At 41.4% G+C, this 27,970-nt stretch overlaps 1 protein-coding gene across 2 annotated transcripts in view; it reads right to left on the bottom strand.

The window, feature by feature from the left end:
- Positions 1–27,970, bottom strand: part of BRINP2 (BMP/retinoic acid inducible neural specific 2) — a 111,458-nt gene that overhangs the window by 23,119 nt on the left and 60,369 nt on the right. For both annotated transcript variants that reach the window (XM_001153570.7, XM_009438846.5), the window contains 2 exons: positions 3,108–3,298; positions 1,833–2,041 (listed from right to left, as the gene is read on the bottom strand). In XM_001153570.7, the coding sequence (XP_001153570.1) occupies positions 1,833–2,041; positions 3,108–3,298 (400 nt within the window). The remainder of the gene's footprint in view (positions 1–1,832; positions 2,042–3,107; positions 3,299–27,970) is intronic.

Consider the following 27,970-nt stretch of genomic DNA (forward strand, 5'->3'; position numbering starts at 1 on the left):
TTTGATCTTCTATCCAGACCACTCAAACTTCCTTCATATCAGCAAGAAGGCTGTTTGGCTTTTTTATCATTCTTGTATTCACCGGAGTAGCACTTTTAATGTCTTTCAAGGACTTTTTCTTTGCATTTGCAACTTGGCTAACTGTTTGTTGCAAGTGGCCTAGGTTTTGGCCTTTCTCAGCTTTTGACATGCCTTCCTCACTATGCTTAATCATTTCTAGCTTTTGATTTCAAGTGAGAGATGTCTGACTCTTTCACTTGAAAACTTAGAAGCCATTAAGGTTAATAATTGGCCTAATTTCAATATTGTTGTGTCTCAGGGAATAGGGAGGCCTGAGAAAAGTGAGAGAGATAGGGGAACAGCCAGTTGGTGGACCAGTCAGAGCACACATCATTTATTGACGAAGTTTGTTATCACATATGGGTGCAATTTGTGACACTCCAAAACAATTATAAAAGTGACATTAAAGGTCACATATCACAGATCACCATAACAGATAAAATAACAATGAAAAAGTTTAAAATACTGTGAGAATTATCAGAGATACGAAGTAAGCACATGCTGTTGGAAAAATAGTGCCAAAAATAGTGCCAGGAAACTTGTTTGACACAGCGTTGCCATAAACTTTCAATTTGTAAAAACAAAAACAAAAACAAAACCACAGTATCTGCAAAATGCAATGAAGCAAACCATAACAAAATGAGCTATTGCCTGTATATTTATGAATGATCTCTCTGCTATTAGAATTCAAGCTTTATCAGGGCAGGAACTTTACAGCTTTTGTTCATTCTTGTATTCTCAGGACCCCAAACAGTGCCTGACAAATAATAGGTGCTCAGTAAATATTTATTGAATGAATTAATAAATAAACAAAATTTGCTTGTGAATTTCACATGGGATAAAAGCAGGATATAAGACAACTTTGAAGTATTTTCAATACCTTAACATTTTGCTTAGAATTTTTAAAAAACTGTATTCTCAAGTACAGTATTTTCACTGGTTTTCCCTAAAACAACATGAACTTTACTAGAAATCTCTTAGGTGTAAGTAGAGAAGATATGATGAAGGTTATAGTTATTAAAGTCACAATAACTATTGATCTCTTAAAAACACTCATGAGATCATGTTACTCCCCTGTTAAATCTTTCCAGTGGTTTTTCACTGCACTTTGACTTATATTAAAATTCCTTCTCATGGCACATAACCTGGCTCCAGCCAAACCTCGTCTTCTCTTTGTTATTCACCTCCCCATCATCTCAGCAGTCTTCTCTGTGCCCCAACAAGGCACCAGGCTGGTTCCTGCTAAAAGGCCTTAGTACTTACTTGGAACAAGTACTTAGTACTTTGTTCTGTCTGCCTGAACACTTTCCGCTCACTTCTCCACACAGCTGGTTTCTTATCATTCAGAGCTCAAAGTCTAAACCCCAAAGTGCCCTCCATGATCAATCTAATAATAATCGTATGAGCTGCTCCCTCCCCACGCCCCAGGAAATGTACACCTATGACTCTGTCTTGTCTTTATTTATCATTAGAAATAACTTTGTTGTTTTTCCATCCTCCACCAGAGTGCAACCTCTGTGAGCATGGGGACCTTGACTGCCATTCACAGACGTGCCTCTGCTGTAGCCTGCCTCAGAGTGGGTGCTCTGTGAGTGTCTGCAGTGGAATGAATGACCCCATCGTGTCTGAAGGCTGGCTGTGTCTTCATCAGAAAGCTTCTTTTCCTCTTCCATCAGTCGGCCCAGCTGACCTAGAGATGGTTGAGGCTCTGGCCTCCCCCTGGTTCCTCAATGCTTCCCGCATCCCCTTCCCTGTACCTCTCAGGTCATTACCTTGATGGCCCCCGTGGCTATCTGGATATGGTGCAGCCGTCGCAGCGTGCTCTCTCTGTCGATGAAGTAGGAGGCGGCCAGCTGGTGCAGGGTCTCCAGGGACACAGCTGTGCTGTTCCCACTGCCCCCGATTATAGAGGCACCTCCTGTTGTCTCTGTCTTTCTTCCCAGTTTCCGCTTGTCCACAAAAATGGTCAGGGACTCTTCTCCTATGGTGAACAACACGAGTGTATTGGTGACGCTCTCTGCTCTCGAATCCCCTACCAATAGGAACATAAAACCCTTGGCCAAGATAGACACAGCTGAGAGAGAGTGCAGCCCCTGCTGCCAAGCTCTTCCCCCAGCCCTTATCATCTTTAGAAGAAGCTCATCAGAGGGAGCCACAGGCCAGCGGCCTCGCTGCCTGAAAGGCCCTCTTCCAAAGCTCAGTCTCCCTGCCCTCAGCTTATCTGTTTAACATCATCTATTGAACTCTGTCTCAAGCAATCCATCTTCATAGGGGAGACACAATTCTCTCTCTCAAGTTGTTTACGAGGAGTCTTCGTGGCTTTTTCTGCTCCCTCAGGAAGGGCAAAAGCCTTGAAGCTGCATCTCCCTCCTCCCCATCAAACACTCAACACCTGCCGCGTGCCGACAGCTGGCCCGAGCCCTGGGAGAGCTTGTTTTAGTCGATTGGACAGTGAGCTAAATGTTATAATAAATCCTGCTTCCTTCTTCCCGGGGCAGAGGGAGCTCTGCATCTTCAGAGATTTTGATCCTGCCCTGGGTCCTAGCCCACATTGCTCCACCCTACCCCCACTCTCCGCCCCACAAGAGGATGATTCATCAGCCCAGAACCACTGGCGTTGGTTTGGACAGTTTCCAATCTTTATAGAGAGGAAGAGGGGTCAGGGACTCCAGGGACTTCGACTTTTTTGCCTGTGGGTCTGACCATTGTAGCCACAGCAAACATTAGAAAGTGGCGAAGCCTCAGGGGTTGGGTGACTCAGCAGAGCGAAAACTGGGAGTGCCCCCTGCTGGCAAGTGCTTGTTAGGAGCCTGTCCACCTCCAACCGCCATACCCAACTTCCCCTCCTCAGGGAATAATTAAATAGAGATGTTCTGGGGTAAATTGAGATGTCAAGAGACTGCACTGTTTTCAAATGCACCAGAAAGACTTCTCAGGCAATAAAAGGCCCGGAAGAAGATAAGACTGTTGGAGCTACGCTACACGAGTCTTAACGTTATTTCCAATGGTCTGGCAACCAATTAGCTTGGGATTGTGATGTTGCTTACCTCCAAGGGTGGCAGAAAGTAAGAAATGAGTGCCGTACTTTTTAATCAGATTTTCTGTAACCTGTTGCAGATTGGGTCTCCTTCCAAGGAGGCGAATGTTCCGGATAAACTCTGGGGCAAGAGGCAATGGCAAACTGAAGAAGTCCTTCCTTTCCAGAGCCAAGTTGTTCACCTTCCAACGGGCAAACTCCCTGGGGGAAAAGCCAAGGGATAAGGAAAAGCTGACCTCGTTTCAGAGCAAGAGGCATAAAATCTGAAGTAGGTAGTGTTCTTCCTCCACTTGCAGCCACTCATCTCCTCTCAGCCCACATCCCCTCAGCTGGAGGTGCCCAGAGCCTGGAAGAGGCCCCTTGGCCTCTCACCTGGCCTGTCATTCACATGCTGTAAGAAAGCTCTGTCTCCACTGATCTACATTGGAGCCTCTCCCAGCCAACTTTCTCATCAGACAGTAGTTGATTAGCTTATTCACATGAAGTCATGGTTTACAGTGTCGAGTAGTAGAAAAAACAAACATTGGAACAGTGGTTTGCAAAGATGTGATCTAATCACAGTTGTCTTACCGTGAATGAGTCACATCCCCTCTCGTGGCCTCAGTTACTCACCTGTGAAGTCAGGAAGCTTGCTCTAGAACCACTGCCCTCATATTTTGATCTCTGATCCCCTTCATACTGTTAAAAATTATTGAATCCCCATATTTGTACATGTGGCTTAGAGCTATTGAGATTTACCATTTTAGAAATCAAAACCGAGAAAATCAACATTTGTTATTTCATTTAGAGATAACATTAATAAACCCATTACATATAACATAACATTTTCATGACAACTGTATGTTCTGAAACAAAACAAATTTAGCAAGGAGAGTGGCATGGCTTTGCATGTTTGCAAATCTCTTTAATATCAGGCTTAGCAGAAAAGAGCTGCACTCTCATATTTGCTTCTACATTCAATCTGTTTTCATAATTGTGAATTTTCATCTTTGGTACTACACTAAACTAAACAGATGGTAGTTTCTTAAAGGTTAGTTACAATATGGAATCTGAAATCATGTCAGTGAACTTTTCATGCTTTGTTACATTAAATCCAGTGTTCTATATTGTAATTTGAATGGATCTTTTTATCCTGCATAATGTTGTAACATCATGTGTTGGTCATCTGGAAAATATCAGGTCACCAAGTTATGCAGATCTTCCACATTTTGACACTTTTCATTATACAATATTAAAACATCTCACTATTTAGTATCATGACCAATCTCTTCAACGTCTTTAAATATTAGGAAAATGTCAAGTTCATGAGGATGAATGCAAGTTTTCTAAAATTTGAATTTTCATTTAAAAGCTTAAATTTTATTATTGGCAACAAATACTGTCAGTTGTTTTCCTTGCAGAGTCTGGCTTAATTCATTTTTTTTTTTTTTGAGAAACGCCTGCTAGACACTCAAGTCTGAATAATCACAATTTGTTGCTTGTGCTTTCAAGAAAAAATGGAGTTCCATGAAAAAAGTGGCTAGTTCAGCTTGCAACTCAACCACAAAAGTATTTTTCCTTGAGATAATTATAGTACTTAAGTAGCCTCAGATTTGCTTTATGTGCACTTCCCATTTCATCTTACAGAATATTAAAAACACATGTACCCAAGGGTCAGGATTTAATAAAAGTAATAAATGTTACTGCTTTAAGGACATTCTTAAGTGAAGATAGTGTGTGTGTGTGTGTGTATGTGTGCGTGCATGTGTGCTTATGCGTTTAGGTGCAAGTGTGTAATGATGAAGAATACATGACTCTTAGTGTTATGTGGTATGACTGCTTTTATTCAAATTAAAGTACCAGCAGTTTTATTTTGTACCTTCAGTGCAAATGTCAACATGAACACTCTGAAATAGACTAAGCGGATCCATATTTTGAGAAGCCTTATTCTAGAAGATTGCAAAGTTGTTCCTTTCTAATCCTGTTGAAGATTTTAATTTTCATGCTTTGCTCCTCACTGGAATGTTTGCATTTTAAAGGGGACAGGTTTATAAATCTTTGTCTTGGGATGAAATTTAAAGAATCATATCCATTAATAAAAAATGAGTTTTCCATTGTCCCCCAAATTATACTGGTAAGAACCAGCTCCACTGCCTTAGGAAGCAACAAAATGTAAAGTGTTTACACCCTCTTCACCCATCCCAAATCTGCTCATCATAACAGTGCCAAACCTTGGTCTAACCTTCCCCAAATGTCCATGAAATGCAAATGATAGAGTTGCATAAAAATAAAATAATTAAAAATAAATAAACGGAATTTTGACAAAGGTGCCAGGAACACACATTGGGGAAAGGAGAATATCTTTAATAAATGGTGCTGAAAAAACATAATATCCACATGCAGAAGAATAAAACTATCTTTCACCATGTACAAAAATCAGCTCAAAATGAATGAAAGACTTAAACGTAAGACTCAAAACTATAAAACTAATAGAATAAAGTTTAGGGGAAAAGCTTTATGACATTGATGTGGGCAAGTTTTTTTGGATAAGAACTCAAAAGCACAGGCAACAAAAGCAAAAATAAACAAATGGGATTACATCAAACTGAAAAGCTCCTGCATAGCAAAGGAAACAACAGAGCGAGGAGACAACCTACAGAACTGAAGAAAATATTTGCAAATTATGAGTCCAATAAGGGGTTAATATCCAGAATATGTAAAGAACTCAAATAACTTAATAGCAAAAGAACATTTTTTTTAATGGTCAAAAGACTTGAATAGACATTTTTCAAAAGAATACATAAAAATGGCCAGCAGGTATATGATAAAATGCTCAACATCGCTAATCATCAGGGAAATACAAATCAAATGCACAGTGAAATGTCACCTCACCCTAGTTAGAATGGCTGTTATCAAAAAGACAGAAAATAACAAATGCTGGTCAGGATGCAGAGAAAGGGGAACTCTAATACACTGTTGGTGGGAGTGTAAATTAGTGCAGTCATTATGAAAACAGCATGAAAATTCCTCAGAAAACTAAAAATAGAACTACCATATGATCTAGCAATCTCACTACTAGGTACATATTCAAAGGAACTGAAATTAGTATATCAAAGAGATATCTGCACCCTCATGTTTATTGCAGCACCATTCAAAACAACCAAAATATGGAATCCACCTAAATGTCCATAAACTGATGATATACACAATGAAATACTACTCAGCTGTGAAAAGAATGAAATCCTATCATCTGCAGCAACATGGATGAACCTGGAGGACGTAATGTTAAGTGAAATAAGCCAGGCATAGAAAGACAAATACCACATAACCTCACTCATACGTAGGTCTAAAAAAGTTGATCTCGTGGAATTAGAGAGTAGAACAGTGGTTACCAGAGGCTAGGAAGGGTAGTGGGAAAGGGAGATGGGGAGAGCTTGGTTGACAGATACAAAGTTATAGTTAGGAAGAATAAGTTATGTGCTCTATTACATAGTAGGGTAACTGTGGCTAATAATAATGTACTGTAGATTTTAAGTAACTAGAAAAAAGCATCCTGAAAGTTATCACCACAAAGAAATGATAGATGTTTGAGGTGATGTATATGCTAACTACCCTGATTTGATCATTATTCGGTGTATGCATGTATTGAAACATCACACCAATACACTGTTGTGCCGGATATGTCAATTATAAACAAAATTTTTAAAATTAAAATTATAAATACATGAATAAGTAAAAATCCATGCCACATTTGAGGCATAAATCCCACCATCTAACTGTAGAGACTGAGAGAGGAGCATATGTCAAACGTTACTAGGGAAACAAAGAAAAGCGGGTGATTAATAACTCATGGTTCCAACAAAGTCTTCAAAATTCCCGCTGTGTAGCTTTATTTATCTAAGCAGGTAAGTTCATAATAATATATTGTCAGTTATTTCCTTTGTGCAGCAAATGCTAAACTTTAATTAAAGTACAGAGTATTTGTCAAAAGTATTTTCTATCCCAAACCCCACTGCAGGGTAAAGAAGAGTTGCCTAATCTCATCTCTAATTGGCTGGATGGAAACTAGAATCCTCTCACTGGTTAGTTGATCATTACATTGATGAATCACAAAATCAGATTACTAAAAACAAATAAACAAAAAACCTTAGGGTCATCAAACCCAGCCCCCTTGCTTTGGGATAGGGCATGTCTAGACTTCATTAACTAATAATTTCTAACCCATTATTTTTCTACATTGCTAGGGGAAAAAGACATTATTACAATTTCCATAGTTTCTTATAATGGTCGAAGCCCCTCACGGAAAGGAAAGGCCAACTTAGCATAGAGGTGGGCCCCACTTTAATTAAATATAATAAATAAAAATTGGTAGTCCATTGTCTGGCCCAGTCAGACACTGGGTCTGGATGGGAACTAGTATCCTCTAGTTTCCTTATGTTTCTCATAAAACAGAAAGGGTAAGTGGTTTACCTAAAGCAATAAAGCCAGTTGATAATAGAACCAGAACAAAAAGCTAGTGTCCTGGCCCTCCTTCTATGCTATTAACAGTAACTATGATGGCGGTGACAATAGTCACAACTTGGACCCAGAGAGATTAAGAAAGTAGTGTGGATGAAGTCACACAGTTAGTAAATGACAGAGTTGTGCTTAAAACCCAGGCCAATATCATACTGCTGTTTCTATAGCACTGTTTTCCTTCAAGTAGATAAGGTTAAATGTTAAGTGTATTTCATTGCATTCTAATTTTTTTGTGGTGTTTAGTATCCTTTAACACAAGTATTTTTATTACCCAGAACATTCCACTTTTTACATTTTCTACACAAAACATGGATTAATTGTATATTCAAAACATAGCATAACATTTACACCACAGCAAAATGTTCCTGGATTAAGCCAGTTTTAACCTGCCCATTTGCAGGAGAAGAAATTGAGATGCCTCAAAAAGCCAAGTCCATACAGAGAGTACATGGGAGGAATCACAGATAAAGGCCTAAGTCCAGCTCCTGTGGCTGCTAAAGAAATCATAACACAGAATAATGAATGACCTAGAAAAAGGAATGATACTGTCTAAGGAAGCTTTTTATGAGCAAATAATAAAAAATAATGGCTAACATTTAATGAATTTTTAGTATGTGATAGGCATTCCAAGCATCTTACAAGGATTAGTTAATATTATATTCAAAACACCATATAAGGGGGAAAATATAATTATCTTCATTTTATAGATGATGAAATTGAGGTACAAATAAGTTAATTTGCCCAGTAGTTAAAAGCTAGTAGGTGGCAAGGTCAGGATTTAAACACAGACCGTCTGACTCCAGTACACACAGCCTTTGCCACTAGGCTATACTACCTCCACCTGTGAAACTCTAAGGAACAACTGTGCTATGGAGTAGAAGTGTGAGCATGTGGGGAGAGAGTTTCAATAGTGCCATATAGGGATTATAAGGATAGGGACTATATTTGGAGAATTTCACTGGAGAAAGAATCCATAAGAATGCATACAAGTGGCAGCCGGGCGCCGTGGTTCATGCCTGTAATCCCAGCACTTTGGGAGGCCAAGGCGGGTGGATCACGAAGTCAGGAGTTCGAGACCACCCTGGCCAAGATGGTGAAACCTGTTCTCTACTAAAAATACAAAAATTAGCCGGGCGCAGTGGCAGGTGCCTGTAATCCCAGCTACTCAGAAGGCTGAGGCAGGAGAATCATTTGAACCTGGGAGGTGGAGGTTGGAGTGAGCCGAGATTGTGCCACTGCACTCCAGCCTGGGCAACAGGGCAAGACTCCATCTCAAACAAACAAACAGAGAATGCACACAAGTGGCTACATTTGCCAAAGAACAAAAAACAAACAAAAAAGCCCAAATCTATTTTCATCACAAATTACAGTGGGCTATCAACTCAGAATTAGACTCAAGTGGGCATGGTGGCTAGTGCCTGTAGTCCCAGTTACTCAGAAGGCTGAGGTGGGAGGATCATTTGAGCCCAGGAGTTTGAGTCCAGCCCGGGCAACATAGCAAGACCCCTGTCTCAAAAATTATGAGGCATAAGGCCTCAGCCACAGGAGTTCGAGTCCAGCCTGGGCAACATAGCAAGACTCCTGTCTCAAAAAAGAAGCATTAGGCATAAGTACTAAGCCACAGAAAGGTTCAGACTCTAAGGGCTCCCAGTGGTTTTCTCTTCTACCCCAATAAGTTTCTTCCTTGCCCTCTGGGGCCCTTCATGGAACCAAAATAATGGAGAAACATCTATGAGTGGTGTTTGAGCCAGAAAGTGGTAAAAATGTGCTTACAGAACTTATTAACCTGGTTCTTTCCAGCATCTGCAAACCTTAGAGGCAATACTGGAAGGCAGCCTGAGCTATTCAAAGAAGAAATGTTCATTTCTGATTTTTCATTTAGCAGTTTTTCCCCCCAGTAATAGAATAATCAAGGCTCTTTTTTTTTAAACTAAGAAAAGGATGTTTTCTATATATCAATTATATTAACACACACTGCTTCAATTAAGCCATCATCTTTGTTTCAATTAAGATATCAAGTAAATCTCCATTTCAATTTAGCCATTTCTCCTAAAATCTTCTCCCACTGTGTTTGTTACACAGTAAACAGTCTGAGAAAGCAAACATTTCTAACAGCCCTATAGTCCCTATGTAAAGTGTCTTTAGAATAGGAGTGGCCACTGCATTCAGGGCTGACAGGTTGAGCCAAAGGGTAAAGAGAGCCCTTCCCTGTGGACTTTGCCTGTAAAATGCATTCACATTGCACATATAAAGGGTACTTCAGTAAACTGCTATAATTAACAAAAATTCAGTCCATTTTCCATCTTCCTCTAGCATGCTTTAGGTTAGCCTAGAGTGAACAATATGTATTTCCAGGAAAGGGTGAACATACACATAAAATCATTAATAAAAACCAAAACAATGTCCAGGAAAGGGATAACCCAGCCTGGAAGGTATAATCCAATGTGTTAAATCAGCCAAGCATACCGACACTCAGAATATTTTAGATATAATGATATCTAAATAATCAGTGCTGAAGTAATTGTAGTTATCTTTATTCCAAATTGCATAACACTAGTGGTCCAGATTGCCAAAAAATGATGCTTCTGGTTGTACATGAGTTTAGGGATTTCCCCAAAATCCAAAGGGGCCCTGCAATAGGAGAGTTGAACCATAGCCATGCCAGATCTCAGGCACAGGAGCTTCAGCAGGGTTTTGAGACTGGGCCAGCTCTGGGTTTGAAGCAAAAGGGTCTCCGATGAGAATACTAAATGGCTACAAATGTTCCTAATTCAAAAGATGTAAATAAAAAGTGCTGCCTCCGACTCAAGCTACTGATTCTTATGTCAGCAGCCACCTGCAGCACTATGTTACACAAGGTCAACAAGAACTCTCCCAGCAAGAATCCCCCTGCAGGGTCTCGTGCCTGAAGATGAAAGACTCAGAAAGAGCACAGCTGGGGTCTTCCAGCCCAGGTGCTGTTTCCAGCAGCTGCACACAGAAGCACCAGTTTCCAGACTCATAAACTGAGAACATTGACCTGGCCCCTGTGAAGAGTCACTACCTATGAAGCCTCCCTCCCTATGCAGCCTTAAGGGGGAGAGTATTAAAAAAAACAATACACACACACACACACACGCACACACACACGCACGCACACACACACAAACTGTACCTCAGTGAAGCTGAAATCTAGAAGTACAGGTCGAGTGTCCCTGATCTGTAAATCTGAAATCTAAAATGTTCCAAAATCCAAAACTTTTTGAGCATCAACATGATTCTCAAAGGGAACACTCACTGGAGCATTTAGAATTTCATATTTTGAGATTAGAGATGCTGATCCAGTATAATGCAAATATTCTAAAATCTGAAAAAAAATTCAAAATATTTCTGGTCCCCAATATTTTTTGGATAAGTGATACTCAACCTGTAATGAATACTGTAGCCTACAATGTGGGTGGTTGTGCTATAACTTCACACGAACAGCCGGATTATTCTGTTTCCAGTTTTTTAATAGATCTTTCATCTTTCTACCTCTGCGGGGGAAGCATGTTCCGGCCCATTTCCAAGTCCACAGATAGGGCTGTCATTTGGAAAGTCACATCCCTGTATCCTAAGCATGCAGCTCTATCCGCCCCCCTCCACCGTGGCACCCCTGCAGGCTTGGCACCAACCTATCCTGGTGTCAGTGTGCCGCTGCATACTAGGAGACATTTGTTCCTCCTGCATTAGACTCCAGGCTGGGTTTACTGAGGAGGAAATCAATGCTGCTTCCAGCAGAGCCAACCAATCACCGCCTGCTCACTATTCTGCGTTTCTCAGAATTGAGATACTGTGGGGAAGTCTTAAGGCAGCCACGGAACCCATTTTGCAAGCAATGACAGAAGGAGTGGGCTGTCAGGGTAAGGACATTGACCTCTATTCTTTGGCCCTCCTGATCTATTTCCAATGATCTATCTTTTGGGGGGCACCCCCTCCAACTTTTAGTGCTCAAAAGGACTGCAGTGCTGAAAGAGACTGGGCTATTATTCTCCAGTTTGAACCAAACTGGTTTTCCCTGAAAAATGAAGATAAACAGAGGACATGTTATTGAATAAAATATTTAAGAAGTCTGGAGCAAAAGAGATAGACTGGCCTTAAGCCAAGGACATAGTTTTCTTGTCATTTTTCCTGGGACTTTACTTTGTCTACTTAAACTGTCAACCAATGACCCATGGGAAATTTTCTCACATACCAACCAGTTCTGGGTAAGTTCAACTGTCTTTGTTCTCAGAGCCTTTGTCTTGGAGATTTGCCTTTCCACAATTAGCTTGAGACTTGCCAACTGGACAGAGGAAAATCAATAAGTACCACTGAGTTTCACACTGCTGATTTTCCTAAAGAATTTCAGACACAGGAAGTCTTCTCTTTCTTCATCTTTCTACCAATATACCTCACATCCAGGGCTACTGCTCCCATCACAGAACTCAGTCCACCAAGCGATGACATCACCATTTTGTCTTTTTCATAGGACTCACATTTTTCATCTTGAAAAACTCACATGAACAAGAATAGCCAAAGCCAACATGTACACTGAGTGATGCCAGTTTTTTACCCAGTGACTCAGCTATGATAGTTTCACATTCTCTATCAAGCTGGACATTTTAGGGGCTTAAGGATATATCATACTTTGGCTCCAATACAGAGGCAGTATTTCCAGACATATCACATGACCAGGAGATTTCTATCTCAACAACAGATTACTGTAATGTACTTGGCTATTAGAGACTTTACTGCTATAATGAATAAGACATGATTAATATGAGCTATAAAAAGAAACGATAATAAAAATCATAATCCCATATATTGGTGTAGTGCTTTCCTGAGAGATTGGGGGGAAGTCTTAAAGCAGCAATGGAACCCACTTTGCAAACAATGACAGAAGCAGTCAGCTATCATGGTAGGGACATTGACCTTCTCTATTCTTTGGCCCTCCTGATCTATTTCCAGTAGTCTCTCTTTTGGGGGCACCCCCTCCAACTTTTATTGCTCAAAAGGACTACAGTGCTGAAAGGGACTAGGCTATTATTCTCCGAACAGTTGTCTTGATATCCAAACTGTTTTTTGCACACAATTTTTACACACGCTTATTTTATCTATACAGGGACCTTGGGGGAAAGGGAGAGAAAATATCATTAATCAACTATTAAGCTTTTACATGTTAACACATGAGGAGACAGAGAAACTGAGAGAAATGGTTTGCCCCAAGTCTCAATTGACTAGTGGTAGAGTTTGACTAGAACCTAGACCATACTACCAATGATTTTCTGCCTTTGTCTGTGACCTGTGTTCAAGCTCAGGGAGTACTGTCCACCTTTGTCATATTTCCCAGGTAATTCTTTTGCTTTGTTTACCACTGTGGCTGGGAGAGATCCCCAGGCAGGAAGGCTTCAGTCCAGGAGTTGTTTGGTTAAGTAATATCTCAGCCCTTGCAACTCTTAGAGACATAAGAGCAGAAATGAGGCCATCTCTTCCCTGATGTCCTGGTGCTCTCCATCTTTTCACTGTCTGGGAGAATTCAAGAAGCCTGGCATGGAGGTAATTTAGCAGCCTGCTGTGTTCTCAAACAACGGCCTGTAAACAATGATTGGCCAATTTCATTCTAATCTTCCCAATTTTGCTCTAATTAAAATCAAGCTGCAGCTTTCAAACAGTTTAATTAAGGCTGATTGGGAGAAATGGGGGAGGGGAGAGTCAAGCTTAAAGGAGGAGGAGATCACTGTTTGGCTATTCTCACACTGCCCTGGTGGGGCTTGGGGACTTAGGGAGGGCACTGAGAGTGCTGTGTTTATAGAATTAACATGAAAGACAACAGACCCACTGGAATGAGGGCCCAGTGAATCTGTGTGACCAGAAGGATTTGAAGAGGGAGCTGAGACCTGTGTTTTCCCAGGCACAAACTGTCAGATCTTTCCTGACATCCCAAACTGCTCCCCAGCATCTCATCTGCTCAACTGTGGAGAGCATGGCTCTGTTCACCACTATCTGCCTCCCATTGTGCTTGTCTTTGCTCAGCAAGTGGCCCATGCAATGCTTCTCCCATCAGATGTCTTCATGAGCTTCCTTTATTTACTTGACTCCCAGAGAATTCCCACAGACTGGTAATTCCTTCCATTATTCTACAAGTTTATTCCTTTTGCAAAGAAATAGCCCCTCTGGTATTTTGGTGCATTTAATTTTTATATAGGCCATTCTTCTTTGGACTAAATAGTTTTAGTTCCTTCAACACAGTTTCCAGATTCCTAGGCCTACATGCTCCACCTTTTCTGCTTGCAATCTAGCTTGTCAACGTTCTTTCTTTTTAAAGATGGAAACCAAAATTGAACACAATCTGGTAGATATATTCTGAGCCACTGAGAGTACGTTAGGATACAAGATCTGAATACATCATTATCACCATCACTGTGACCATTATCATAGTTTCAGTTATTAGTGAGACCCTCTGTTTCTAGGAATGGAAGTAGATACTTTATATATTTTTAAATTGTCACTATAATCCTACAGATGTCAGTGTGGTTGATTGAATCATCATTCTCGCCAGTATTAGAGTGCCCTTTGACATGTTACTTTGCAATATCACTCACTTGTGAGGGGGGAGCTTATTTCCTTCCCTCAGTGATATTGGGTTTGGCTTTGTGACTTTGCTTTGGACAAAGGAATGAGGGCAGAAGGGACTGTGTGCTGATTTGGGGCCAAGACCTCAAAAGATACTGCATATTTCTACTCTCCATCTTGCATTTCTGCCCTTACTATGAGAACTGCTTCCTCCAGGTACTGCAGGTGCTGCTCTTTTAGCCTGGGCCCCAGAATAAACACCACTAGAAGAAACACCTAATGGCCTCCTTGCAGACCAGCAGCGTGAAGCAAAGCTAACCCGGCGAACCTGCACATGAATGAGTAAGAATAAATTTCGTTCTTATTTTATTTTTTTGAGATGGAGTCTCACTTTGTCACCCAGGCTGTAGTGTAGTGTAGTGGCATGATCTCGGCTCACTGCAGTCTCTGTCTCCCAGGTTTAAGCAATTCTCCTGCCTTAGCCTCCCGAGTAGCTGGGATGACAGGCACATACCAACACGCCCAGCTAAGGAAGAAATTATTTTTAAACTACTGAATTTTGCTGTTTTGTATGCATCATTGTAGCAATAGTTAAATGACACACACCACAAGCTTTAGTCCTATTTTATAGCTAAGCTTGTTGAGGCTCAGATAATTTAGGACACACACAAGGACACAAAGATAAGAGGTGAAGGCAGTGTATGCTGTTGCTGCTATATATATTTTCTTTATTAATGTACTTCAATATTACATTCATTTTTTAAAGACAAAAATATTCTTTGCTAACCATAATCATATCATCAGCCAGTATCCCATATTTCTTTCCAGCCCCAGAAATTTTTTTCACAAGTATCACAGCCAAGTCAGGTCTCTGATATTCGTGACATTGACATTTTTAACTTCAGTTTAGGGCTTTACATTTCGCCCTCTTTTTGCATTCCACTCCTTGTGGCAGAGGCTGGAAAGTTGTTTCCAAAGATGTTTCCATTTTCCTCCTGGGCTCACAGATGGACAATTTCCCACCCCCACCCCCACAGCCTCCTCTGCATTTAAACATAGCCATGTGACTGAATTCTACAGTGGAATATGAGTCCAGGTCTAGTCCTTCAAACCTCTCATGAAATCCTTCATGCTCTTTCTCTTCCCTTGTCTACCAGGATCCAGGACTCTGAGGCCCTAAGGAATGGCAGTGATGAGGTAGGAGTCTTGGTCCTGAATGATTTCATGAAGCAATCTCCTTTTATGTCTCTCATAAATTGTATTGGAGTGTGACATGAGCAAAAACATAAACTTTCATTAAGTCACTCAGATTTGAGGACTGTTTGTTTCAGCAGTTACCCTATTTTGACTAATACTGTCTTGATTGTATCTATCCAATATTCTAGCCTGATGAAACAATCTTGGCTCTTGATCTCTTAACTGTATTGCCTAGCTGGATAAGGGTTCAATTACTGTTTTTATTGTCCCTGTGGTCAAGTAGCCATGCTCCCATTTCTTCTCAGCTCAGCAACAATCCTGTATGTGGTCTCCCTTCTTCTTGCTTGTTGGGTCTAGGGGGAGATGGTGTTGGTCTTGAGGCCTTGTCTTTTATGCTGTGGGATCTTGGTGTGTGAGTCGTGCTCTACAGGGAGAATACCTGTCACTGTTAATGATTTATTTTGAACTATCTACAACTATAAAATCAGTGGCTAGATTAACTCAAGCTACAGTTAAGGAGAGCAGTATGTAGACTATAAGTGATCAATCTGATTAATGTACAGCGTTCTATGCATAAAACGAGTCTGGTAGAGTAAGACTACCTATTCTTTCTTCTTTCTCAATTAATCTCTCTTTATTTTCTCCCTGTACTCTTCTCTAGATTTCTCATTCTGTTTTTTTTCTTATTTACTAATGGGCGACCCCTCACAAAATGAATAAGCATTTAGCTAGAAATAAACCAAATCTTTTTTTTCAGTTATCACCAAATAATCCTATAAAGAAAGTACTATTATTCCACCAATATTACTAATTAGAAAAAATGAGGCTCAGAGATGCATAATAATTTACACAACTAAAAGCAGCAGAACTGCAGTTTAACCCAGTCAGTCTGATTCTGCAATTTAAACTGCAATTTAACCCAATCAGTCTGATTCTAGAGCCTTGAGTCTCAACCACTTGTTTACGCCTTCATCTAATTTCATCCCAGAACATCCTACTCCTACTGAATGGTTTCATCCTCTTATTATGCCCTTATGTGTGGCAGACATGGTGCTGGGGTCAGGAGATATAAAGGTGAAATACGACATGTTCTTTGCCTGAAGGAGCTCAGAGCCTAGTGAAGAGCAAAGAGAAATAAACAAGTGCACAAAAATAAGTTCGTATGGTAAAAATATGAATAAACTGATGGGGAATCATAGGTAGGAGTAACTAACTCTTGTAGGAGTCAAAGAAGACTTCATATGGCGATGATAATTTAGATGAGTTTGAAAGGTGAGAAGGAGCTCAGAGGAGATAAAGAGCTTTTGGGGTAGAGGGAATGGTTTATGGAAAGACACAGGACATCAAGGGGGCCTTCTGTGGGCAAATCTGGAGGTGTTCACCGGGACTGGAACAAAAGAAAAACAGGAAGAAATGGTGGGGCACAATCAATGGCAGAGGGTCAGTATTCATTGACTGTTTGTTGAAATAGTGAATGAATGGATTTGGAAGTGAGTTTTATGCTAAGAAAATGGGTTTGGGTTTTATTTTTGGGGGACAGATGGACCAACAAGGACTTAGGCAGGTTGCATTAGAGAAGTGAGGAAAGTACGAATGGTAGACAATGAAGCCAGGGGAAAAGAAAAGAGGCTGGATTTGAAAGACAGTTCTGCGATAGAATCCACAAAACTCAGATGGGGAGAGAATGGAGAAGAGGCAGGAGTGACAGTAGCCAGGTGGCTGTTCATACCGGCTGTTCATACAGGTGGCAAAGAGTGTAGCAGATACAAGTGTATTAGGACCTCATGAGTTCAACTCTGGCTATGATTTTACCACACAAACTAAATCTAGGTATATAAAATCAAACTGAGTAACAGCTGGATGTAATCCTTTGAACTTGGATGAGAAACCTGTATTCTCTAGACACAACTCCAGCACATTTCCAACGTTCCTCGAAGCACTGAGATTTCAGCTCCAGAAGAGTCACCCTGTGTCCTGAGGTGTGCCTGTGACCTGGCACCACTGTCGCTAGTCTTCGACAATGGCACAGAAAGCAAGAAGTCAAAGAAGTCTGGGGAGAGGGAAATGCCTGACCTGAGAAACTCTAAAATGAAAAACTGATATTGATCCATGACAAAATTCTTGAGTACTTTGAAATGTGAGCAAGCAAGCAAGCTCCCTAGGAGTCAGAATTGGTTTAGGAAGAAAACCTTATGTCAAAATAAATTTCATGTATTTTCTTCATGAAGAAAGATGGAAAAGGGAGAGTTGGGGAAAAACAAACAAGGACAGCTTGTGAAAGAGAATGCGAGAGGAGGGGAAGGAGGAGGAAAGAACCTCTGGAAGGAAGTTACAAAGCGCTAACGAGTCTAGGAATTGGGGAGAGTAATAACTGTTTTCAAAATCTAGAGCCCTGTTGTGAGGAAGAGACAGTTAGACTTATTCTAGAGAAATAAAAGAAAGCAAAATCAGGACCAATAAGGGAAGGTTATGGGAAGAAAGACTATGATTCAATTTCCAAAAGATCTTCATAATGTTTTAGGCTGCTGAATAAAAATTGGCTTCAGTGGTCCGGGCACAATGGCTCACGCCTGTAATCCCAGCATTTTGGGAGGCCGAGGCAGGCGGATCACGAGGTCACGAGATTGAGACCATCCTGGCTAACACGGTGAAACCTGGTCTCTACTAAAAATACAAAAAATTAGCCGGGCATGGTGGTGGGTGCCTGTAGTCCCAGCTACTTGGGAGGCTGAGGCAGGAGAATGGCATGAACCCGGGAGGCGGAGTTTACAGTGAGCTGAGATCGCACCACTGTACTCCAGCCTGGGTGACAGAGCGAGACTCCATCTCAAAAAAAAAAAAAATATTGGCTCCAGTGAGCACCTCATGGCTGGAACTGTTCAAGCTAGGACCCACTGACCACCTTCTTGACTGTCTGCAGACTGGTTGTCTTCACTGGCTAGGAAATAAGTGATGTTAAGTTTCCTTCTAACTCACAGATTCTGGCATCACTTAGCCCTGATTGGCCGTCCCACATTGTCAAGCTTCCTTCCACACCCAAACACTGTGTAGCTTTGGCCTCTTGTCCCAGGCTAATAAGCCCTGTGGTTTTCAGATTTCGTCTTCTAGCCTGACTGTGATATGTAGGCACCAACATGCACACATCTATCCTAGTGGTTGCAGAAGACAAAATAATGTATTCTCATCCTCCAGTCACATTTCTTTTACGGAGTCCCACTTGTTCCTGAGTTTCTCAATGAACCAGGCCAACATTCAGGGACTCTCACAGCCTCTTTTCCTCTCGACTCCTCTTTTTTAGTGTTGTTCTTTTTAATTTAGGGATGGTTCATTGAATTTTAAGTTTTAAAATTATTCTTTAATCAACATATAATAATTATACATTTATAGGGTACAGTGTAATATTCCAATCCATGTATGCAGCATGTAATGATCAAATAAGGGTAATGCCCTCTTTATCAGACTCACAATTTAGAACATACACAGAACCAGCCAAGCAAGAGGCTGGCTTATGATGCTGAAGTTTACCGCTGTTACTAATAAACCAACTACGTAACTCATGTCAAGGGATCATTAGGTGTTTACATGCCTCTGTGGATCCAGGAGAACTCACTCCCCAAAGAGACTTTCTTCCTATCCCTCCTTCGTCACCAGTGTGTCCCCAAGTGAGGCAGAGGCTTTCCTGGGAGACAGAGAAAATGAGAATTCTCTAGGGCACTGGGGCTCATAACAAAGAACTTGGTGAGCAGTGGTTCTGGCTACCTCATTTTTCTCCCATCAGGCCTCCTGCCCAGCCAGTAAGACTTCTTACTCACTCTGATTCACTGTCACATCCAGAGCTTGTTTGCTCTTTGCAGAGGAGGAGGAAAGAGGCACACTTCTGGGCTCAGAGGAGAGCTTGGCAGGGTGGCAGGATCATAGAGCATTAAACAGGTACAGTGGAGAAGACACGGCTGGGAACTCCTGCCAGATTCCTGCATCTTCCCCAAAACATGTAACAGCCCTAATCTGTGCACAGCTATACCTAGAAATCTTAAAATATACTCAGGGGCCTCAGCCTCTATGTCTCTCTCACTGCTTCACCTGAGTGCATAGTGTGCTGTGAATGTGAAGGCAAGTGGGACTGTAACAGAGCATACACCAATCTCATCACTGTAAGAAAATTCAAATTTACAAAGTAGACCAATAAGCAGAGATTGCATGCAACACCAAAGGTTTCTTCTGCCTTTATGAAAATACTCCCTGAAATATAAGACATTTCCAAGTGGACATGTGTGTTTACAAATCAGTACCTACCTAATTCTAAAGTCAGGTGGTAGGGATTTACTTAATACTGAATTTTTATAAGCCATGGCCAGGCAAGAAGTAAGATACTGCATCTTGGCAATAGCAGTAAGTGTTCCTCCAGGAGAGGATTCGATTTACAGAAATTCGATTTACATCGCACCCTTGTAGAAACACACCAGCAGTGCACAACCAACACATACAGAATTTGCTGTGGGTGCATTGTTTCAGGAAGATCCATCTGTGGCTTCCTCCCACTCAGGGTTCCCCGGAGCCTAAGCACAGATGGAAAACTCTTGTGGAAAGAGAGAACGAATGACAGGGTCTTTGAGGGAAATGGGTCAGCCTCCAGCCTTCTGAGGCCTGTCTTCTGCATCTCAAAGACCTACCAGGCTGCCTAAAGAAAGAAGGACAAGGAGCCCCAGTGACAACCCGAGACACTGTTTCTCTCAGAGCATTAAGTAGCCCAGTCTCAGTGATTTATTTCATTAAATAATTATCATTAATGGACAGGTTCCCTGTCTTATTGGTTGAGTGCTGGTTCTTCCTCTTATCAGTTATGTGACACCCTCTAAAACTCAGTGTCCTCATCTGTTATATAAGTGTACAAATAGCAGACCCTTGTGGGGTTCTTACTAGGATAATTTTAATTAATGTTAATAAAGTACTTAGTAAAATGTGCATATGATGAGCATTTAATATATGTTAGCTACTAGTATTCATTAATGTCATTAACATCTCATAGTACAGAGAGAATGCTTTCTTTCCCTAAGTTAAATAGAAATTTTGACCAACTATTTTTTATTTTTTCAGACCATCTATTTTCTTTATCACTTTACTCTTTTCTTCCCATGGGAGAATTGGGGAGATTGGCGAGAGCCTGCTGTTTTCATCCATATTTCTCAATACTGTGTAGAGTTCATGGATTGAGACCCCAGCTCACAAAAGGCTCTTGTCTCTTGGACATTCAAGCCCTGCAATGGGAAACGCTTCTGATCATCTCCCCCTCCTCACAGTCAGCTCACTTGGCAGAGCTGTCCCTCTGAGGTTTCTGGCTTGTCCCATCCCCACAATCCAGTGATGGCTTCTCTAGTTGCTTCACTTAGGATTAGGCAAACCAATCTGATGGACAAACCCAGCTGACTTTAGTTTGGGGCAAAGGCAGGATTGTAGGACTGGCATTGCCAGCTCTGACTCAGGTCCAAGCTGTCATCTGCAGCCCAACTTATCTTCAGTTCCTTGTGAGCAGACTCAGCTGTTTCTACTCCCAGAGGGGAAGATGGTAACTGGCATGGGAGCCAAGCTCCTCTCACCCAGACTTTTTACTATACCACAGGCCTCGCCCACTTCTAATCCTTTGCATACGTGGGTCTTCCTAGAAAGCAGAACTCTCTGAGGCCTGGGCTCTGTCTCCTTCAGGGTGTGTCCCCAGCCCTTGTAGAGTGGCCAACACATACAAATCCTGGATAAACATGGGCTGAATGAAGAAACACCCCACCCTGTGCCACTCACTGTTCTAAGCTCCATATACTGAAATGCTTTTCTTGTGGGATATGTGGGAAGCTCTGGAGTGAGAGAAATGTGGCAGAAGCTGAATAAAGAAAAAAATATTGAGAATCCTTGACCTAGAAAAAGCTATTCTCTTAAAGAGAGAGAGAAAAAAAGACCATATGACTCGACAGCGTCCCTGTCGGCCTGCACCTGTGTCGTGACAGTTTCCGGATGAAGTCTACCTCACTCCTTTCTACACACACACACGTCTCTAAGAAGCAATTCATTCATGAATAAAATTAATTATTTCTAGAAGCAAAATTTAATCCTCTTTTCCTTTGCCTGATTGACTCAAGATCTCTTACCAAATCTCATCTGAAAACAAAACTGATCTTCCCTTCCCCCCTTGGCCATCCTGAATGCTCCCTTCATTTCTTCCAAATTTTTATTTTCACATTTTCTCTTCACAAATCAACTTTGCAATCTTATCTCAAGCCAGGGTGGCTAACCTGGGTATAGCCCCCAAAGACATGGGAAAATGTGTGGCAAGAGCCATTGTGTCCTGGGGATGCTTGGGACTGGCATCCTAAGAATTCATTCTGACACAGCATCCATAGACCAAATCTGTCCATCAATCACTGAGAATGTATTAAATGTCTTCTTTCTAGCATTTGAGGTGATGCATCCCAATGTGTTTTCTGATGTGTATGCTGTCACTCAAACTGGACTGCTAATCTCCCAGAAATCAGAAGTATCCTGTTTTGTCTGTCTTTCGTATTCTGCTATAGTGCCTAGAATAATGCATTGCACGAAGGAGATGCTCCATAAATACTTGAGAGAGGATCAAGTGTGCAAAAGTATGGTGTGGTAACCTTACCCTGAATCCAATTGCTCGAGCATAAATGATGTCAATTTTTATTTGAACAAGTAGTCTAACAGGACCTTAAAGTACTATGTACCATTTCCTCACCAGTTGAGAATTCACGCTTCATTTTTCCAAAGCAGAAATGTGAGAAGTTGCTTTTGGTCCTAATTTCTCTACACATGCAGTGATTTTTACTTCATTTTACTTACCCCTAATGCTAGAAAATGACATGCCTCTTCAGGTGAGAGTTTTTTTTTTTTTTAATTGCACCTTGGAAGAAATCAGTGTCTAAGAGACACTTTTGGCATTTCAGAGAGACAAAATATGGCATAAATAACCAGTGGGGAAGAACAGGGAAAGGAGAGGCATCACCATGCACTTCTTGACATGGGACTGGCTGCTCAGTTCCTAAACCACATCTAGTGCTCCCATGACTTTGGTTACACTGCTCCTGTATCTACACCACCATTCCACAAGCCTCCACCTGGAGTCTCCAGTCATCCATTGGTTTTTGCCTATGTGTTACCTTTTATTCCAGCTTTCCTTGACCTTTCTGTGCAGAGCAATCTAGCACTTGCTTACTTATCTGTAAGTGCCATCAGATCAAGAACCCTGTCAACCTTGTTTATAGTCTATTATCAGAATCTAGTGCAATAATAAGCACCAAGCTGGCCCTCAAAAATGGGTGTTGAATGAATGACTATGTCTCTATATATGTTCTACAATTATAGTTGTTTGTTTATGTAAAATTTCTCCTTGCTCCAAGACAGCAGAATGCTTTTTTATTCAGTTATTTGTATGCACATAAGAGGGTTCCATATAGGTCTGCTGCACTGATGTGGTATGTTGTTTCTATGCCAGAAGTGGAAATAGAATTCTGCCCAAAGATAAGGACATGCTGGGCTCGTCGTCCAGATACTTCTGGGTTAAAATTCCTTGGGCGGAAGGCCTAAGATGCCTTGTGCTGCATCTGCTATTTAGGTTAGGTATTTATGTTACAGGACCTGTGTGTTTAGGCAGTACTGGACTCTTCGCTAAAGCAACCTCTAAACATTTTGTTCTGTCCCTCTCCTACCTTCTCACCCCTGTGGACTGAGAAATAGTGCCTGTAACCAGAACTGCAAGCTCATTGTTGCCATATTGCCTCTAATTTTGCTCTAATTTAAATCACAATACCAGTTTGTATACCCTTCCTTCATCTCCTTCCACGTCAAGAAACTCCCTCATGGTCAAAACGCAAACCCAGTGAAAAGTTCAGAGATCAACCATTTTACTTTGGGCCTGGTGGTTTATGTGGAAGAGCTAACCTCCTTCCTTTTTCCCATCCACCTGAGCACTACAACTTCCCTTCTGGAGCCCTGAAGCCGCGTGATAATGTAGCCTTTCTCTACCTCAGTGGCTGTAATGCACACCTCGGAAATCACTGGGATTTACCCAGGCAGACTGAAGTTGTCTTTGGTTGCCGTTTATTTATATGGACTGTGATCTCTTAATTGGAGATGGTGCCTCTCCCAGGGTTCGCTGTTTATCCAAATCAGTATTTGTTAGTCAGAGAGACGTGGTCCAGATGATAAATCAGCTCTGGTGCTCCTCCTGTGATTGCTTCCACAGCTGCTATCTGCCTCCTCACTTCCCCATCTCCCGGGAGGCACCCACAGGCTGCTTCTAGGCCCTCCAGCCTTTTCTGCTGTTCAACTTTTCTCCCAGCTGCGGTACCTACTCTTATGAGTTCATATGTCTTGGCACTAATAACTCCTAGATTTACCCGCTCTGGATTCCTATTTTATTTTATTTGCAATGCCTCCTGTAAATAGTCTCGCTGCTGCAAATGCCTCATGGGGGATGCTGTCTTTCCAGTACACGTTCTGTGCTTCTCCACCCTCTTCATTTTTGCTCCCGTCTCCATCTCCAAATACTTAGTATAGACAAGTGCGGTACTCCTCAAGCTCTGATGCCATCTTGTTCACCTGGGGATCCTGTTAAAATGCAGATTTTCATTCCTTAGGTCTGGGGAGAGGCCTGACGTTCTGGATTTTTAATAAGCTCTCAGGTGATGCTAATGCTGGTGGTCCAAAGACTGCACTTTGAGCATGCTGTGAGGTTGGTCAGCAAAATTTACAAGGTTGCCAAAAATTGGGTGAGCACTTCCTTCACGTCTAAGCTATTGCCAAGTCTTATTTTTTATCCTGATGAATTCCAGATATTCTTTCTTAGGGTTGTTGCTCTGGTGCCTTGTTTACTGCCTCATTCACCAATCACCTGATTCTATCCCTGGTAGCCCTACAGCTTCTTAGTGTTCAGTTTCATTCTACAAATCTGCATACATATCCCACAATATGATAAGACTATGATATCCCTTTTAGTCAATAAAGATATGTATTTAATTCTATTTTGTTTTGACTTCTAACATGTGGCTTCTAATGTATCCCCAGACCATCCCTTTCCAAAAAGAGGTAGCTAGAAATAGATGTGATAATGACTAAGGTCAATATTTTGGAATTCCATTCAGCATTGCTTTCCTCCTAACCACTCATCGTTCTATTTGATTTCCAACTTTCTCTCTCAATGTTAATGTATTCTTTCCGAGTTTTAAGTGTTTCATCATAGTGGCTTGGATTTTGTCCAATCCCATGATTATCTCTCTATTAAAATCTTAATACAAAAAAGAAATAAAAAAAAACAGACTGCTCATTACTTTGATTTGTAGCAAAGAGAGAATGGAACATTACCACTAGATTGTTTCGAGAAACCATATTTACATTTGCGTCAGCTCAATTTAGGTGCCTGAGTAGGTGCGTGTTATGATGAAGATGCACTTACCAGTCAAAGGGAGGTGGCGTGGTCTAGAGTAATGAGCAGGAGACTTCAAGTCAGGAGCCCTGAGTGCTATTTCTGGCTGTGACTGGCTACCTCTCTGACCTTGAACAAGTGCATTTCACATGCCTTAGACCCTAGTAGCCCATCGTAAGGCTGCTGTGAAAAGTTGGTCTCTAAGCATTTATTGTAGTGGGGGCTATGGAATGGAGCAAGGTATGGGGAGCCCAGAAGTCACACATGGAACTGGAGACAGGACCTCTGTTCTTCTAGCTCTTACCATGAGCCTATTAAGAGATGGATCTGAGAAGGAGGCTAATAGATCAGATCTTGTTTTGACAAGGCTCAAAGACATGCTGAGAGGTTGGTCAATGTTCAATTTACAAGATTGTCAAAAATTGGGTGAAATGCCCAAGCCCATCCTGTTATCTAGGAGGGCTTAACCAGAGTGCATATTGTCTCTGTTCTCTTCATGGTGTATCCTAAGACTATGCTTTTCATCCCTGGGACAAAGGAGCCTGCAGTCACCGGCCACTGGAGGACATGCCTAAGAAAGGCCTGCTCAGTGAGCCATCCTTAACTTTAGACACAAGGGCTTGACCTATGGCAACTTTAACATATGCTGGAAACCATCTTGCTCCCTCTGGTAGCCCACAAGGCCAGTAAGAGTGTGCCCCAGAGAAGATCCAATTATTCTTCAGTTGAGTTCCCCTCCCAGCAAAGAGCTGAATTGAAGGGTAAAGGTTAACATGCTTTAAAAAGGAAAGCAAGAGAACAGTGTTCCCCCTTCTAATATAGGCTGTCGAATGCTAGGCCCTCAGCAGACATTAAAGCAAAAAACACCTATGATTCTTATCTCATTATCCTTCCTGCATAGGCTAATTTTTAGAGAACAACCTAATAAAAATCAGCAGTATTTATTAAGCACTATCCTAAGTGCCTACATCAAATACTTCCTTTAATTTTCACCTTAATCCATTAGATAGGCACTATTACTGTCCCCACTTTACAAATAGGAAAATTGAGGAACAAGAAAACTATGTAATTTGCCCGATATTATACAGGTAGAAAGTTGCAGCTCCAGGATTAGAACCCAGGTCACCTGGCTCCAGGACCTTCACTCTTAAGCACCTATGTCTGTATGAATACAAACTTGTAATGAAGACAGCAACAATCTCTGGAGGTCCGTGATTAGAGAGGCTGCAGCTATTCTAGAATGACTAGTCATCTCAAAGTTAGAGCATACTCCAACATCCTAATAAGAATAGGTATAATTTGTAGTTTAATGTTAGAAACTTGCTGTACAATTGTTTTGATCTGTTCAACAGGTAGAAGAGAAGGAGGGTCTCTTTCCTATGAAATCTTCAAGTGATTCTGCACCAAATATACTGACCCCCTTGAATCATAGTTTTATTATTCTCTACCACAGTGCATCCGCTTATAAATGGAAGACACATGTGGCTACTATCTGATTTCCATTCCCCAAAAGCTTCCTTAAAGGGTGAAACAAAACCTTAATTCTGTTTGAGACCCAGTATTTCCCCTTCAAAGCATTTCTGATATTCTCTGTTGTTTTTTTTTTTTTTTCCTCTTTCTACTCTTCTGGATTATGGGAGAGAAATTTGAGGATGACTGTCGATGTATGTTTTACCAGTTTTCTTTGACCTGCTTTAGTCAATCCAGCAAGGTCCTAAATTTGCCAGAGGAAATTGCCACTAGAAACAAAGTGGGAAGGGACAAAAATGAATTCCCACTGGGATAATGTAGAGCCCTACAAGTGCCCATGAGCCACCATTTTGCTTCATCACTAAAGGCAAAACTCGAGGAATGCTCCTGAAGCAGCAGTGTGTGACTATCCTCTCTCTGCCCCACCAAAAGGTCACAAATCAGAATACTACACTCCTGTCAGAATGACTGGTTACTGTTTCCTCAAGTACAGGTTCATGTGCAATAACTGACCCCAGAGAAACAGAATGGCACAGTGTAAGAGCTTGTCACATTAAATGATCAGAAAACCATTACCAACTGATAGAACAGTTGATGGTGCAGAAATGATTACAGACACTCCCCGTGGGCCAACTCGGAGCTGCCGCCCAGGCGCTAAGTGGCTACCAGGCTGTCCGGAAGAAAACTCTCCTGAGGGGATAAGGAAGCTGAGAGTTTGTTCCCTCTAGTTTCTACAGCTCCTTGAAGTGGAGAGTGGTGTTAGGACTCCCAGCCTGACTTCAATTCCAATACACTTTTTAAAAATTATTTTTGGTTATAACAGTGCTTCTGTGAGATTCGGGATAAACTAAAAAGTCTAAGGTAAATTAAATCTTATTTTACTGGACTGGAGGGATTCTCTGCTTAAGCACATTCTAAAGTGGATTTTCTGATTTTTTTGGAAGATTGAAAAAAATTCTTTAATAAAGGGAAGGTCACCCTGAATTTGCCATCTAGAAAGTGTAGGGAGGCATCTTCGAGATTCTTAGGTGTTTACTGACAGCTGAGTTAACCCTCTACTCTCTTCCTCTTCTACTCATCTGCTTTTACCTGAGCAGGTGTAAACTCAGCCCCTCCCAGCCTGAGTTGGTGCTCTCTGCTTCAGTGATGCTATGTGAATTTCTGCTGTGGCCCTTGGAAGATGACAAGGGCCAGAGTCACCAAAGCAGGGAGTGTGAACTGCAGTCTCTTCCAGGACCAGACTGCATCTAAGCACAGTGGGAGAAAAATGGCCTGAAAGGAGAGCTGGGTAGGTGATTCCTAAGAGTAGGATTTTGTTTCTATGAATCTCTGGGTCCACAAAGTACCAGCCCCTCAAATATCTCTGACCTTGCTCCTTTGTCTGCACCCAAGTGTGGGAATTTTGAAGCAGGTGAATGGCCTCTATAAATGGCCACTGTTTTACCATTTGGGAATCTTCTGACACTGTACTGAATACTCTTAAAACCATACTTCTGTGACCCCTTACTAATCTAAACTGGTTGCCTCATTACTGCAGATGTTAAAAAAGAACTCCCAGAAAAAAGAAAATGTCTCTAAATATATTTTCAGAACCCAGACTCTGCAATCTGCCTACTTGCGAGCTAATCCTGGCTCCACTATTCACTAGCTTTGTGCCCTTCAGCAAGTTGCTTAACTTCTTTGGGCCTCAATTTCCCCATCTGTAAAAT

The sequence above is a fragment of the Pan troglodytes genome, chromosome 1 (genome assembly GCF_028858775.2).
Source record: "Pan troglodytes isolate AG18354 chromosome 1, NHGRI_mPanTro3-v2.0_pri, whole genome shotgun sequence".
Classification (NCBI taxonomy): Eukaryota; Metazoa; Chordata; class Mammalia; order Primates; family Hominidae; genus Pan; species Pan troglodytes.